The sequence below is a fragment of the Mercenaria mercenaria genome, chromosome 19, assembly GCF_021730395.1.
Source record: "Mercenaria mercenaria strain notata chromosome 19, MADL_Memer_1, whole genome shotgun sequence".
NCBI classification, from domain to species: Eukaryota; Metazoa; Mollusca; class Bivalvia; order Venerida; family Veneridae; genus Mercenaria; species Mercenaria mercenaria.
Window position 1 is genome coordinate 11,602,616 of NC_069379.1, and position 17,375 is coordinate 11,619,990.

General features: G+C 37.4%; 1 protein-coding gene across 3 annotated transcripts in view; it reads right to left on the reverse strand.

Moving 5' to 3' along the window:
* Window positions 1-2,465: 2,465 nt before the first annotated feature.
* The window catches only part of LOC123542485 (E3 ubiquitin-protein ligase TRIM33-like), a 32,294-nt gene continuing 17,384 nt past the window's right edge, over window positions 2,466-17,375 (reverse strand). The window contains exons 1-6 of one of the 3 annotated variants that reach the window (XM_053532163.1): window positions 7,932-8,902; window positions 6,813-6,889; window positions 5,739-5,776; window positions 5,087-5,234; window positions 3,504-3,603; window positions 2,466-2,729 (exon numbers count right to left, since the gene is read on the reverse strand). In XM_053532163.1, the coding sequence (XP_053388138.1) occupies window positions 2,692-2,729; window positions 3,504-3,603; window positions 5,087-5,234; window positions 5,739-5,776; window positions 6,813-6,889; window positions 7,932-8,832 (1,302 nt within the window). In that variant the 5' untranslated portion in view covers window positions 8,833-8,902 and the 3' untranslated portion in view covers window positions 2,466-2,691. Of the gene's footprint in view, window positions 2,730-3,503; window positions 3,604-5,086; window positions 5,235-5,738; window positions 5,777-6,812; window positions 6,890-7,931; window positions 8,903-17,375 lie in introns of those variants that run through there. The other 2 variants (XM_045328380.2, XM_053532164.1) reach the window with 2 other exon arrangements.

The following is a 17,375-nucleotide window of genomic DNA, read 5'->3' on the forward strand; positions in this document are numbered from 1 at the left end:
TATTTCTAAGCATCATCCATACAATGTACACATAATATTATGTAAAAAACTAAATATGACGTAATGCCATACTTCGGTATTGAGTTATTTTTTGTTTGTTTTAATATTTCTGTAGTTTTTTAATTTACGATGGTGATTTGTTTTAAATACATTGTCAACATTTTAAATCAATGTGACGGTTCCATGCGTAGCTTGTAAGTTGTCTTTCTTTGAAAAAGGAAACGTTCTTTTTCAACTATATTGACATTATGCTCTGTCAGCATTGCGCGTTATGGTAGTAAGTACTATTGAACTGCACTATGAGAAATTCAACATAGTGCATGGATCCGAGCCGGCCTGCGCATCCGCGCAGTCTGATCATAATCCATGCTGTTCGCTAACGGTTTCTCTAATTGCAATAGGCCTTGAAAGCGAACAGGATGGATCGAAACCAGACTGCGCGGATGCGCAAGCTAGTCCGGATCCATGCTGGTCGCAAATGCACTATGTTTGTTTTCTCATGTTGCAGCTCATTTGTACAATCATTTTGGCACAAAAATCATCAGCCGATTTCTTTTTCTCATGACGTCTGTCTAACAATCTATCCAATTGTAAATAAATCATGAAATTATCAATTTTCAAAATTCCTGAGAGCGATGTTTAACCTAGGTATTCGAAACTACAGTATTCGGACATGGTTGCAAATGCATTAAAACGAAGATGGACAACATAATTTCGAAAATGGTGAGCTTTTAAGGGCGCTACACTGTAAGTAAGTAAATAGTTTAATATTGTGATATGTGTATATCATATATATACAGTATTATACACAAAGAGATAATTACACCCGGCCCAACTGGCCTATAAGTCACTTAACTTTCAGTTTTTATTTACACGTTAATCAAGAATATGTACAAAAAATGGAATCATTACTACAGAAATAAAAGTAATAAGCAAAGGATAAAACCTAATGTTGACGACTAATGTATACTGTAAATAAATATCAAAACATAGATACAAGTCTGTCACATTGTCTACACAGTCTTCCATTAAGCTGTTCACCAACGTATCTTCCAGTTTCTATTCTTTGTGGTAATATACAAAAAGACAACGATCTTTCATTCTTGGTTTAAATCCAGTGTTACGTATGTCTATGCATGCGGCTCTGTATTAAGGAGTCTATATATTCATAATTTAGGGCATTTTGTCTATGTCTAATGACAAATAGTCTGGCTACCGACTATATAATTCTTTTATATATTCTGACTTCATCAGTCTTGGCTCTGATTATCTACGTATGTTTTGAGAAGAAAAGGGACATAATTATACAAAACTTTGAATAGCCTCAGGAGTTATATCCTATGAACAAAACATACGGCCTGAACACAGAATAAATGACCAAGTATGCTAATAAACACCCCAGATCTTCTACTTTACATGTAATAGATCGATCGTACATATACTGTTATAGTAAATATATAACGTTAATTCAAAGGGAAAATAATCAATACACCTTTTGGAAGTTTTAAAAGTGTTATGAAAAGTTACACGTTAACGGTAACGTTTTAGAATTGAAATAATATATCTCATTTAGTGATTTGTCGCTGAATAAATCATTGTTTGGAGTTCAGATGCGAAGGAATTATGTCACGAGGGCGCAGCCCGAGTGATATAATAATACGCGACTGAACGACAAACAATGATATTATTCAATAGCAAATTAGAAAAGTAGAAACTTTACAATATTTTTCATGTACAATTACCATCGGATCCTCAAAATATTTACAAATAAAAGAAGAGGTGGTGATTTTGAATTATGTTACAACATTTAACATGTAAAAATCTGTGCTATCTCGGTGCGGGGTCGTGTGTTCTCCGTGACGATTTGATAAAAGTCGCTGTGTCTTAAATCAACCGTCCTCCACCTCTGGTTCATGTGGGGAAGTTGGCAGTTACTTGCGGAGAACAGCTGCCAGCCGTTACATAATTGAAATACTGTTGAAAAACAACGAGGTGAATCCCAAATCAAACAAACAAAAAAATCATGATGCCTGATTATCAGCGTTACTTTACATTCAGTATACAGATCCAGTCATAATCGAACGACTTTATGCTCAGGAACAAGATCTTTTCATAATCACACAGTCACTTTATTCTCAGTCACCAGTTCAAGTCATAATCACACGCGTTTAAACTTAGTTACCAGATCCAGTCTTAATCACACGATTTTATACTCAGTAAACAGATCTAGTCATAATCGCAAAATTTTATACTCAGTAAACAGATCCAGTCATAATTGCACAATTTTTTACTCAGTAAATAGATCCAGCCGTAATAACACAATTTAATACTCAGTTATAATCACACATTTTTATACGCAATAAACAGATCCATTCATATTCAAACGTTGTTGTTTTGTTTTTTTTGTGCACAGTACATAGATCCAGTCATAATCTAAGGCTTTTATACGCAGCAAACAGATCCAGTCATGTTAACACTTTTTATTTTAACCACATCAAAACATAATCACGTACGTTTATACTCAGCAAACAAGTCCTGTCATATTCACAAGTGTTTTTCTCAATAACCGGATCTCATCATAATATAATATGCGTTTATACGCGTTTACACGCCTAAATAGGTAAATCCAGTCAATATCACACGGTTTTATACCCAGTAAACAGATCCAGTCATAATCAAACGCTTCCCTCGCTACGTCTTAGACTGTTTTTGCCATAACTCGTTGAACTCTAAAACGATTTTGATCAAGTTATTGTCAATAAGTACAGAAAAAAAGTTAATGTGTTATGATTTAATTTACAAATTTCAAATAAATTCCTTTGAACAATTTTTTTTAAAGTATTTTACAAACCACTGCAATACTATAATGCGCAGTTAACATTACTTTTGATTACACTGTTTTAAAACCATTTCAGAAAATCTCAATAAATGACGTATGATTTTGATTGCAACTCATTGTAGCGAAACGCAAGCGTTTATGTTATCTTCTTAAAGTACTAAGGAGCATGGTGGCTGATTGTGGTGACACTAGCAAGCGCGTGGCTTTTGAAGCACATCTCGTTGTGTCGTCCTGGCGCGCACATTTGCACCATAACGAAATTTGAACAACAAAGGATAGTGTAGCATAGAAGACAACATAACAAAACATTATATTTCATTTCGGCATGTACTCTGTTTAAATGAAACATTTCATTTTATCTTGGCGCGTGAGTGAAAATGTCAATAAGACTCCTTGTTAATCACGCTAATGCAAACGTGAATATTTTGTTGATGGCACGCGTGCAAGCATGAAATAACGTTTTGTTCTCTTGCGTTCAATGTTTGTTATATCGAGCTTTTAGTTTCGCTTTGTCGCGTTGATGCGCGAGCCAAAACGACAAACATATCGTTCAAAATCGTTAAAGTGCTCCGGGATGACACAACGAAATGTGCTATATAAACCGCGCAAAAACGATGTAAAGAAAATGTCCAAAGTCAGTCACCACCAATGATAGTAAACTTACCTTCGATACAATATCTGAGTACTAATTCTGTCTGTTTCTTTGGCTTAAGTAATTTCACTGCGTCATCGTGCGATGCTGTGGTCGTATCAACACCGTCAATCTATTGGCGAATGTAAGTATATTATCAACCGAATATTATATGCGTAAAACTAACTCTTTATTAATTATTCTGGTAGTCTAATTCAATGAATTTTAAAAAGGTTACGCAGGAATTGATAAACATTAAACAAGAGGGCCAAGATGGCCCTAGGTCGCTCACCTGAGAAACACACCATAAGACACCATAACAGTGTAAACATGTTTGACCTAATGATTTCATGGAAAAAATATTCTAACCAATTATCATTAAAATTGGAGCAAAAAGCTTGAGTATAAATAAGTATTTTCTTTGATTTGATCTAGTGACCTAGTTTTTGACCCCAGATGACCCATATTCAAACTTGACCTAGATTTAATCAAGGCTATCGTTCTGACCAAATTTCATGAAGATCAATTGAAAAATGCAACCTCTATCGCATACACAATGTTTTTCTTTGATTTGACCTAGTGACCTAGTTTTTGACCCCAGACTACCCATATTTAAACTTGACCTAGATTTCATCAAGGCAACCATTCTGACAAAATTTCATGAAGATCAGTTGAAAAAATACAGCCTCTATCGCATACACAAGGTTTTACTTTGATTTGACCTAGTGACCTACTTTTTGACCCAGATAACCCATATTCAAACTTGACCTAGATTTCATCAAGGCAATCATTCTGACCAAATTTCATGAAGATCAATTGAAAAATACAGCCTCTATCGCATACACAAGGTTTCTCTTTGATTTGACCTAGTAACCTACTTTTTGACCCTAGATAACCCATATTCAAACTGGACCTAGATTTCATCAAGGCAATCATTCTGACTTAATTTCGGGAAGATCAATTGGAACATATAGCCTCTATTGAATACACAATGTTTTTCCTTGATTTGACCTAGTGACCTACTTTTGACCCCAGATGACCCATATTCAAACTTGACCTAGATTTCATCAAGGCAATCATTCTGACCAAAATTCATGAAGATTAATTGAAAAATACAGCCTCTATTGCATACACAAGGTTTTTCGTTGATTTGACCTAGTGACCTAGTTTTTTATCCCAGATAACCCATTTTCAAACTCGGCCTAGACTTTATCAAGATAATCATTCTGACCAAAATTCATGAAGATCATTTGAAAAATACAGCCTCTATCGCATATACAAGGTTTTTCTTTGATTTGACCTAATGACCTAGTTTTTGACCCCAGATGACCCATTTTCAAACTCGGCCTAGATTTTATCAAGGTTATCATTCTGACCAAATTTCATGAAGATCAATTGAAAAATACAGCCTCTATCGCATACACAAGCTAAATGTTGACAGACGACAGACGACAGACAGACAGACGCCGGACGCCGGACATGGAGTGATCAGAAAAACTCACCTGTTGCTCAGTTGAGCTAAAAATCTAGAGATTCAAATAATTCTACTTCAGAGAGAAATGCTCAACTAATAATTTGGTGTTATCGATATTTGAATTAAAACTTGTAAAATTTACCGAAATTATCTTGTCCCCCTTCAGTATCATGCCGCCTTCTGCTGCTGGTGAATCTTCAATAATTCGAGATACAAATAAAGAACCGTAAGCACCAGATATATTTAAGCCAAAACTGCCAGTCTGAGATCTTTTCTTCAGTGTAACTGTTCTAAAGATATAACGATTCTAAAGTGACGTTACTCATAAATAATGTATACAGTAAATAATCGATTAAATGGTAATATATTTCAATCACTATATGTTACACTCACCATTATGTTCTTACATTTGATTTACAATTGCTATATTCACTTAAAGGTATTTTGGTTTACTATATGTTTGCGTAGAAGGGCTAAGTTTGGCCAAGCGCTAACTCATTCCCTCGCATCAAAATATTTGTTGTGGTAGGTTTTGGATTCTATTTGGGCCAGCTCGACTGCAACTTATAATTTATCGCATGCATGTAATGTCAATATATATCAATGCATACAGACTAAGGGCAATGAAGCATTTCACAATTCATGCAAACAAGTATATGATACATTGAAAGTTTTTAATTATTAAGAAAATTTTTCTTTATGACTTATTACTAATAAAGAATAAACTTATTAAATGTCTATATAATGACGGTCTACGACATCAGTGATATGTAACATTTTAAGAAAACACATACCTCAGAAGCTTACTATCCACTTGACAGCTGCTGTTACTCTGCTTCCGGTCAATGAAAACAAAATAAAAGGAAAACACACCAAAACAATATATGTTTACAAGTTTTCGAAACATTGACAAAAAGAAAATGACATAGGCGGAAATCTAACGAATTGTTTAATAAAGAACATGTACTTTTATTTGCTATAATAAGTTAATTACAAATTTCTCTCATATTTATATTGTCTTGTGATTCTAACAAACTTACGATTTTAGCTTTAAATATTTTTTTTAAAAGAACAGTTCTGCGCAACATTATTCTTTTTTTTTTTTTAAAAAAAAAACGATTAGTAGCTTGTGATTTCTTGACATTTATAACACGTGCTGTAAGCATGTCGTGTTTCACACAAACACTTAGAAAATAAAAAGTTTAATTACTTTACACACACCGAAAATTTACTACTCACTGGAATATCACGCCGTAGACACGTGGCATGATACCCTACCCAGTCACATCATACTGACACCGGACTGACCAGTCCCAGCACTATCCTCTTAATGCTGAGTGCCAAGCGAGGAAGTTACTAGTACCATTTTTTAGGTCTTTGGTATGACGCGGCCGGGGATCGAATCCACGACCTCCCGCACTTGAAGCGGACGCTCTACTACTAGGCTACCGAGGCGGTATACGTTTTATTTAGAGAAATACATAATTTTATTATGTGCACAAGCACGTACGCCCCAACACAGATACACAAGTAAAGAAGTAAACACAACATAAATATGCTGTGCAACTGAAAAGGTGGTCTTTTTGAATAAACCATAGCAATTATAGCAGACGACATTTATTAGCGATTGCGGCTTATTCACAAACGTTTTGATATGAGTTTCTTTATTCTTCAACACTGTCTGAATTACTTTTAATAACATTACATTGTTGTATATACTTATGTTTGAATGATGAGGGTAAAAAATCAGTTCATGGACAATTAAGTGCAAAATGCTGAAACACTATGGTACTTTGTACATGTTACGGAAAATAATTTGCTGGGACATAGTCAACATGTATGTACATGTATTTGACCTTTAATTTTACCTCATCTTTTGGTATGTCTGACGTTGCCTGTTGCTTCATCTTCTCTTGGATTAGCTTACTGTCACCATGCCTTGTATCTGTAATAAATGGAATCGAAGTGTAAATTCTGATAGAACGTGAGAACCCATCTAAATTACATAGCCGGAAAATGCATTTGATACTGACATACAGGAGTATACAAGAAATATACATATATATCATTTCTATATTTCCTGCTTCAACTTGTACTCAACTTGCTCATATAAACTCTACGAATAAAATGGTTTAGTGAATGTAATGCCAAAGATTTACTACCCAACCACTAGGTTTAAAAAGTGCTAAGTAACAGGAAATACATTTGGACTAGAACTCTGCCAGCAGGAAACCAGGCTAAACGGTTAAAGCTGTTGACATCAAATCATTTGCTGCCCATTGCTCTATGTTCGAAGCCTCGTTTGGAGGTAGAAATTGTTCTTGGGTGGAAGACTGGATATCCAGCTAGTTTGCAGAAGGTCAGAGATTCTACCTAGATGCATGCATGCTTGATAATATATTTGGGGCAAGGGTGACGAAGGAGAGGCGGACCAGGTCTTCCTTTACAATTACAAACGGGGAAGTGGGCATATGGCTTACAATTATGACAGTGTAACGTTAAATCTATAGAGCATAGTGTTTATTCTCAAAACTTACCCAAATGCATTTTTCAAACATTGCATAAACTACAATGCTGCAAATTATTGGCATTAAACGCAATTAGAAGTCTTTGCTTCCTCATGTGTTATGTTCTAACAGTATTCTCAACAGAATTCAGAAAGAATCAATAACAAAATCTTTATCCAAAATAAACTCCATTTATTACCTTTTGTTTGTCTGGATTTAGATCTAGTAATAACTTGTTCATTGTAAGTATCATAAGTTTTCCCGACATGAAAAGGGAAATAAGAAGTAGAAATGAACTGAGGCATGTTATCTCCAGTTCGATTACCGAGAGTCAAAATCAGGACACGTTGAGTCATTGCACGGTGCACAATTTGTTGAACTGATCGGATTAACTAGCGAGATCTTGTTGATAATATCTATGAGATATAAAAATCGTAGAAGCATTGTTAGCAAAATTAGTAATAATATGATTGAATTTACCTATTTCTTGTCTTTTATCAGGACAATGTTGAATAAGACCAACAGCACTGCTCTTTACCATTGCACTTTCAATATTACTATCTCTAAGAAATACGTATTCTTCAGTTCTATTCTTTTTCTCAATCTCAGCTATCTTTCGCTTAGTGTTCTTTAGTTTATTTCTTAGAAGCACTGTAGCGGCAAACAACCGATTTGGCTGATTCTTATGTGACTGTAGCGTCTCTTCCATGGAAGATATTTCAGTTTTAATATCAAACGCCTCTTGTTCAATTTGGCCTATGGCACTGGCATCCTTTGTTTTGATATCGGTAGCTTGGTCTCGCATGTCCGCTGTAAGTCTATTTATATTCTTTACAATTTCGTCCCAGAATGCCTCTAAATCACAAATAAACTTCGCATGTACAGTCTCGGTTGCATTTCGATTTGTCTGTATTGCTGACAAACATTCTTGAATTTGAATGCTGCAATTTTCCACATCTTTTTCAACGTCTCTTAATTCTTTGCTGTCTTTAAAAGCTTTGGTCTTGTCTGATATATATTCCACTTTGCAAGACCTATGTTCAAGGATCATACAGTCTCCGCAACCAACTTGATCGTGAGTTTGGCAATAAAACTTAACTAACTCTTTACAGTGTTCCAAACATTTTTCCATATCGTCATCGGGCGCGCTTGTATTCGTTTTTGCACTACCACTACATCCGTGATCAAGTAATACGTGATCTTTACAAAACTTTCCCTTACGATGATGTTTAAAACAAGTTGAACACATATTTTCATCGCATTCTTGACACCATCCGTTAGCTGCCGTATTTTTGCCATCATCTTTACACGGTTTACAGGATATTTTTACGTATTCCTCCGATCCTAATCCGTAAGTATTTTTACGTCCGGATACAGCCATTTTTATGTAACCTATAAATTACACTGTAATGCATAAGAGACGTAAACTATTTCAACATCTTAATATTTTATGAATGTATTCAGTAAACAGTGACTACATTATCAATGATGTAGAAATGCTTGTTTAAAGCAGGATATATGATACAACTCTTTACAATAAACTTCCTCATGCTTATGTAAATACACGACAAAAGAAACTTAATGACCTATCACAGAAAGATCGTATCTAAACATTTTATTGAATAAGTGTAACACAGAACTTGGTGTATTTAGTTAAGACAACAATTTGTTTCATCAGTATAAGACAGTTATTTATTCATCTTTTCAAAACTATACTGAAAGAGATTGACTGACACATGAAGTAATATCAATATAGCGTAAAATAAAACGCTCGAAAATACTGGTGAAGTTTAATGAGTGCCATGCCAACTTCATGTTTGGTTTAACGTCCCACAATTACAGGTCATATGGCGTCTTTCCAGAGGAAGATCCCGGGTGGTCTTTTGTGCTTTATTTCATCACGAGAGGGAATGTGAGTAGAACCACCGACCTTCTGTACGCCGGCTGGATTGCTTACTCATATAAAGAATTCAACGCCCCGAGTGACGCTTGAACCGACATAGGGGAAGGGAAAGTGATTTAAAGTAAGGGACTGCGATGTTCGGGTTGCACTCGATTGCCCTGAATTTTTATTTATTTACTGTGGGATTTTTTTTTATTTTATTTGTCAGGGACCCATTTTCATGAGTTTACTAGTACATAAAACAATTAAGTATCTAACCTTTAATCCCCCTGTAAATCGTGTAGTTATCGTTTATTTGTATCTGTGCAGACCAGGAAGTGTTTTGCATCCGTCATATTTTTATAGCACGTTTTATGACGTCACGTAATTCATGACGTCATAGTGTTTCTAGCAGCGCGTGTTCCGTACCTTAGGCTACCTACGGGTGGTGTGGGATTAAAGATTTAACTATTATACCCTTTTAGCGCATCACACTCGCCCTACTCTTTATTCTGTAATATAATACTTGTTTTATTACATCGTTGACATAATTGTTTTGAATCGAAAGTTAAATGTTTACTTTATATTATATGTATTGTGGGAAATGTCGGATATGTAGGATCCACGTTCAGCGGTGTCGGATCTCGTGGGACGGGCAGATATTTAAGCGCCTGTCCGCTGTGGGAAGTCACTCCGCAGCTTGGATATCCTAGTGTCAATAAGATCTACGCCATTTTGAAACGCATTTAAGTTTAAAAGCATTAGTTAAAGCTATCCTTCAAAGCTATTCCTTGTTTATTATTTCCAGTCTGGTAAATCATATCTTTTAGATTATAGCTAGATTTTTTCTTTTTCTTCTTAAGTACAGTATACTAGTTGATAAGTAACTTGTAACAAGTAAAGTTTTCTTTTCATTTGTCTGTAAATAATTTTGACGCAAGTAGAAACTACATTTGTAGATTTCTGGATCTTCATGAATTAAGTAATTTTATTAGTCGTTTCCTTGTAACCAACACCTCCCCGTATTTACACAGAATTTCATTGTTTTGCCTTTATAAAATGCACTTTGGTCTTTTCCGGAATAGCATTACGGTTGCTAAGTAGATCATCGTGTATTTTTGGGTAGATTTTCTATTTTTGCAAATGATCAATGCTTACTGGTATATAACATTAAAATTGATAGACCGAAACTTGGCTTTATTCTATCTTAAAAAACATTCCAACATCAAGTACACTGCGGAGTAATCTTTTGCTTTCACAGAACTTGGATTTCCAACACATGTGCTCACTCTTTGTCCGTCGTCTACGTTAGTATTAGTTGTTGTACTAGTCAGCCTGTTTGCCCGTCCGTCTGACAACAAAGCAAGTGTTTAAATTAAATCATCAACAGAGGAACCGCACCAGGTCTTGCGTCCTACACGATATTTTTCTGGACTCAACTGAGATCAGCGCATCTAGGTGCAATAATAACTGATATCTGGTTTTTGTGATCAACTCGCGTCTGTGACTGAATTCATATTGTGGTTGCGGGAAACGGGTCAAGAGTCAACGCTACCTATATTATCCTTATCTACCCGTGCGGCTCGCAACATCTGTGGAAGCAGCGGTGGGATCCGTTTTAAAAACAGCGGATCCAGAGATACGAACCTTACCTAAAAGATTCACGATATAGATCCTATATAGATCCTAACTAAATAACAATTAAAGAATCTGACTTGGTTATTCATTTGTACAATATCCCGTGCGTAATGGCGGATGCTAATGATAGCGACGCAGAAGTTACCTTCAATTATAGAGACATAAGCTCGCCAGTAAGGACCGAGCGCGAACGCGATATTTTAGACAATGAATTTGTAGCAGAAGACACTTGTGCCTCGCGCGCTTTTGGTAAGTCACAACAGGCACATGAGAACATTTCCCCGTGCAATACTGCTCATGAGAGCAGCACTAATAGCCGTCCCCCGTCCTTCAACCGTAATAGATATACATTAAAGGGGAAGTAGAAAATACCCCGATTACATTTACAGCAGATACTGGTGCATCAGCAACAGTGTTATAAACTAAAGTATACAACAAACTGGCTGAAGATAAGAAACCCGTGCTGAAGAAATCATCGTGTTTATCTGGAGCAGGTGGACTACCATTAAATGAGTTGGGAAAAGCAGTCTTCAGTTTCAAGCTAGATACACTCGAATTAAAAGATGAAATGATAGTAGCGGGTATTGAAGATGAGTGTTTGATTGGAGTTGATATATTACAAAATGGAGAGAAAGGCCCAGCTGATATTATGCTAAGCAAAAGGTGTGATTGTACCGGATTAACACAAGATACGTTGCTCACAAGTAGGTCTACCTGAAAGTGTTAGAAAAGTGACTGCAGCAGATGATTTTACAATTCCTGGATAGTAGACGTCTTCATAGGACGAAGCGAAAGCGATGATACTGATGAAAATGCAACATACATAATAGAGCTTACTGAACATTTTGAAGAAACATACCCTTTGAAAATGGCATCAACTCTAGTAGATCTGAATAACTCAGTACACAAAAGGTGAGGTTGCTGAACCCTTTTACAGCAGCTGTTACAATTAAACAAGATGCAGTCGTTTGTAAAGCAGGAATGATTGAAGATATTGCAAAAGTACTTACTAGTGAGGAAGGCGGTGAGGGATGATATAGATAATTACTCAGTCAGGCAAATACAACTAAACAGTAAGAAAACGGAAGTTTTGCGAAGAACTGAGACAAGAGTAGAAGCAGACATAACAGTACCAAGTCATTTATAAGAGCTTTTTGAAAGGGCAAGTGAGCACAGAAATTCAGCGGAGAGGATTGCGCTTGCGGAGCTTTTAAATAAATATGAAAGTTCATTTTCTAAAGATGAATGGGATATTGGTTTGACAGACCTTACCGAACATTCTATAAATAAGGAAACGACCCGCCCATAAAACAACCCCCCGGACGAGTACCTCTAGCTTATGCTGCAGAGGAGAAAAAAGCAATAGATGACTTGCTAGCAAAGGGAGTCATAAGGAAAAGTACATCACCTTGGGCATCACCAATCGTTTAGTTAAGAAGAAATCAGGAGCTGTCAGGCCGTGCGTCGATTACAGGCGGGTCAATATACGAGTTAAACCGGATGGGTTTCCAATGCCAAGAATTCAGGATTGTTTGGACGCTGTGCTTGGTGCCAGCTTATTTTCCACCTTTGACCTTACAAGCGGATACTTCCAAATCCCCCTCAAGGAAGAAGACATCCCGAAGAGTGCATTTGCTTGTAAATATGGACATTATGAGATGACTAGGATGCCTTGTGGACTCAATAATTCTGCAAGTACATTTCAGCGAACAATTGAGCTCGCGTTATAAGGGTTACAGTGGGAAATATGCCTCATATATATAGATGACATAATCGTGTTTGGATCAACATTTGATGAACACCTTGAAAGAAATTGAACAAGTCTTAGAAATAATCGAGGCAGCCGGATTAAAACTAAAACAGAAGAAATGCGAAATGCTTCAGAAAGAAGAAACTTTCCTTGGTCATGTAGTATCGGGCAAAAGAGTCCGACCAAACCCCGACAATATTTCAAAAGTGCTCGCATCGTCAAGACCAAAAACCCCAAAACAGGTCAAAAGCTTTGTAGCGTTAGGGTCATATTTTTGGAGATTCATCAAGAATTATGCGCAAATGGCCAGACCTATGATAGAGTTAACAAAGAAAGGAAAGAAGTTCATATGGTCTGAGGCTTGTGAGAAATCATTCGAGAGCATAAAAGCAACACTTGTTGGTGCAGAAATCATGGTATACCCACAAAACGAAGGAGGAGAATTCATCTTAGATGTAGATGGGTGTGACACAGGCATAGGAGCCGTTTTGATGCAAGTGCAGGAAGGAAGGGAGCGTGTTATCGCATACGCAATCAGATCCCTAAATAAGGCAGAGCCAACCTACTGTATTACAGAGAAGGAATTGCTAGCAGTAAGGTATTTCATAGAATATTTTAGACAGTACTTGCTGGGAAGGAGTTTTATAGTCAGAAGTGACCACCAAGCTCTTGTATGGTTATTCAAATTACGGGAACCAAGAGGTAAAATTGCACGGTGGATTGAAATCTTATCCCAATACGATTTCTCAATAGAGTACAGACCTGGAGTTAAACAAGGACATTGTAATGCGCTGTCCAGATGCGAAAATCCCAAAGACTGTGACTGTTCTAAAACTGATATGTGTGAATCTTTGAAGTGTGGTCCATGCAAGAAATGTCGGAAAAGACCTGATGACATGATGCTAGTATGGTCAAGTAGAGACATTGCTGAAGTTAAAGAGGTACAATCTGCGATTGATAGCGAAGGTACATCAGATGAATCAGATGTAAACACTGTAGATGTGGAAAATAAAGACTGTACCATAAAAGCTATAGACGTGGTGGATGAACAGAATCCATCGACAAGCACCGCTGGACAGGAGAGTTTAAAATAGGGGATGACGACAGAAAATGAAATGCGAATGGCGCAGCTCCAAGATGCAGATATTCGCCCCATATTGCGAGCGAAAGAAGAAAACAAGAAACATTCAAGCCAAGAAATGTCTACGGCAGCGAAGCAACGCGACACTTCTGGATCCTTTGGGATTTCCTGACACTACAGGCAGGTGTTCTAAAGAAAATATTCAAGAAGAAAGACGGATCTGAGGAATTCTATCAAAGCATCGTGCCTAAGAAGTTGCAGGAGTAATTACTTTACCAGCTCCATAACTCAATACTTGCTGGGCACATGGGCGTCAAAAAGACGAAAGAAAAGATGTTACAAAGGTATTACTGGTTTAACCTTAAGGAAGATGTTAAATTATACGTCAAACAGTGCGACGTGTGTGCAGCAAATAAGAAACCGTCTAAGCCACCGAAAGCTCCTATGGGAAACCTGAAGACTGGTGCGCCTTGGGATATCATAGCAACTGATTATATCGGGCCGCTTCCAATAACACCCAGAGGTAATAGATATATACTTGTGATGACAGATCACTTTACGAAATTCGTTGAAGTGGTTGCCGTGCCAGACCAAACAGCTGAAGTTGGTGGGTCAAAGATATTGAATGAATTAGTTGCACGATGGTGCTACCCACTAAGTATCCATAGTGACCAGGGAAGAAATTATGAGAGTAACGTTTTCAAAAAACTGTGCCGGATGCTTGAAATAAAGAAAACACGTACAAGCGCTAGGAACCCAAGATGCAACGGACAATGTGAGGTCTTTAATAAAACATTAGTAAGGATGATCAAGGCATACCTAAGTACAGAGCAAGAGGACTGGGATGTCAATTTAAGTTGTTTGGCGGGTGCCTATAGGGCTACACCGAATGAGACGACAAAACTTACACCGAACCTGATGACCATGGGTCGAGAAGTAAGACTACCAGCCGAGCTAGTATATGGCAGCTCGACTCCTGATGGACGAACGATCACCTCTTATAGACAGTATGTCGACCAACTTAAAGACAAGATGCAAAGAGCACACAATATAGCTAGAAAACATATTGGAGATTCAACAAGGCGTAGTAAAGAACTCTATGACACCAGACTCATGGTAAATATCTATTCAGAGGGAGATGCTGTGTGGTGTCTAGCAGAAAACAAGAAAGCAGGTATTAGCCACAAATTGGAGCCAACTTACGAAGGGCCTTACAAGGAGAAAAGATCCGATATCAACTTTGTGATACAGATGGACAGACAAGGGAAAGACAAAGTTGTACACCATAACAAGTTGAAACCATATGAAGGAAAGCGTGCACCAAGATGGATTCTAAAAAGCAGAGAGAAGATAAAAGAAAGCACACAATAGTTTTAGTATGTCTGTAATGCCCCAAAATCTTGATATCTGTTTTTACTTCACGAACAATCTGTTACAATGTTATGGTGAATAGGAGAAATAAATTTTAATGTAAAGAATTTCACTGTGTGTCTTATATATCCGTGAAACCCTAGATTGTCACTGGCTTGATCGTAGGTCGTTTATCGTAAATACCGCGTTGTCAGGCTCAATACCTAATGTACGGTCATTTTAGAGATAAACACAGCTCATTGGAGGGGTAAGCTCCGGTCTGTCAATACTGGTGTCGGCGACATATTAGTTATGTTTATGAGTGGTATTTGCTATGTTGCTTATGAGTCGTTCTCTTGGAATTGCAGAATTATGGATAAAGCACCTTACAGGGGTAGAGCATACCAATGCAAGCATTGTCAAAGGAAGGGCAAGACGGAAATCAATACGAAACAAAGACTCGAAGATCACGTCCACAAGTATCACGTGCCAAACTCAGAACAGCCATTTTGGTGCAGGCTGTATTTATTTAGGAGTAGGACAAAAGAGGGTCTGTACCAGCATGTGAACACACATCCAAGGCATAGGAATGTCATGCTGGAAAAGGGTATCATCCACTTCAAGCCGTTCCTGGTGTGCTCAGCAAATCCATATATCGTCGGAGAGGACGATATTCAAGTACTGTCGAAAGAGGAGAGCATGTCCTGGTGGTTAAAAAGAGAGGAGCCAAGAAAAAGCATAGATATAGTTAAAAAGGCAGCAAAGGAATGTGACATCGACTGGAAAGATGCCTGTCCGGTAGTTCCTGTGGCCATAGAAGAGGAGGATGAGACAGAGAAAGCTGTTCAAGACTTACAGATAGTCATGGAGAAAGGAGCTGTAGGAGATTGTAGCAAGGAGAGTGACATGGGGGAGATACTGGATATCAGTATAAATGAGAGAAAGGGGGATAGAGACAGCAAAAGTAGAAGTGTGGAGATTGGGTCTATGGATGAACCTATGGACTTAAGAATTATCAAAACAAAGGGGAAGACGAAGATCACCAGTATCACCAATGACACGATAGAAGAAGAGTTAGATTTTGACGATAGGATTGAGCAAGATGTAGAGGCAGAAACAAAAGAGAGGGGACGGGCCAGGAAGAGACAACCACGCAAGAAAGGAAGGTCGTCATCTAGCTCGAGCTCTGATTCAAGCTCGAGCTCGAGTTCTGGATATTCCTCGCGGGGAAGCAGTAGGAGAGAGAAGAAATTCTGCTCTATCCTGTGTTATATGATAAAAAAAGACAGGGAACATCTTAGGGGCCCAAATCATCTCTAATGCTGAAATGATGAATAACCTACAGAAGACAGTGGATGAGTTGAGGCAGGAAGTAAGGGAGTTAAGGAAAGAAAAAGAGAATAGGGAGGAGGCCAAGGAGCATCAAAAGCAACCGAAACAACAAGAAGATACGCGTGAAGATAAAGATATAGATAAAGCACGTAACAATCACAAGACAATTAAGGACACAGATTCCAGGCAGGATAGGTATGGGGGTGAAGTAAGATACAGAGACAGATGGGGAGACAGACATACTGATTATAGAAATAGCAGCGACAGGGTGGATTCAGTGATAGACGAAGAGGGTGGAAGAGAGACGGTCGATTTTAAGAGGAACGGGATGACTTTAGACGCACGTCTTCTATAAAATCAACAACTATTTTAGCTAACTCCTTAGTAGATATGTGCAAAAGAGCCATGACTTTAACATATAAGCGGGAATCAGGATTACATAAAATAATTACAAAGATTTAAAGATTAATTACAAGAATCTATTCACAAACTGATATACTTGTTTATGACATATGAACAGTTAGAAGTACATACATATATGTTAATATCGGGTCATTACAGAACAGCAAGATATTCTACTTCTTGTGGAATATAGCTTACAGTGTCGATATGAATTTCGAAGACAATATTTTGTCAAGCAGTATTAATGTATAATTTCGAATATATATAGGTATGAGGTGAATTACTATTTTAAAGGACTTGTAGGACTCATTTAAACTCTGAACTTCAGTTTTAAGAAACTGTTTATAACCGTTTTGAAAAGAAATTTTGAAATGACAGTGAGCGAGGCTGTTGGAACTTAGCCTCGCTGAGGAGGAGGTAGTGCGATGCGCTGGCTGTTTTGCATATTTCTATGTTCGGGTTGCTCTCGATTGCCCCGGGTTTTTTTTT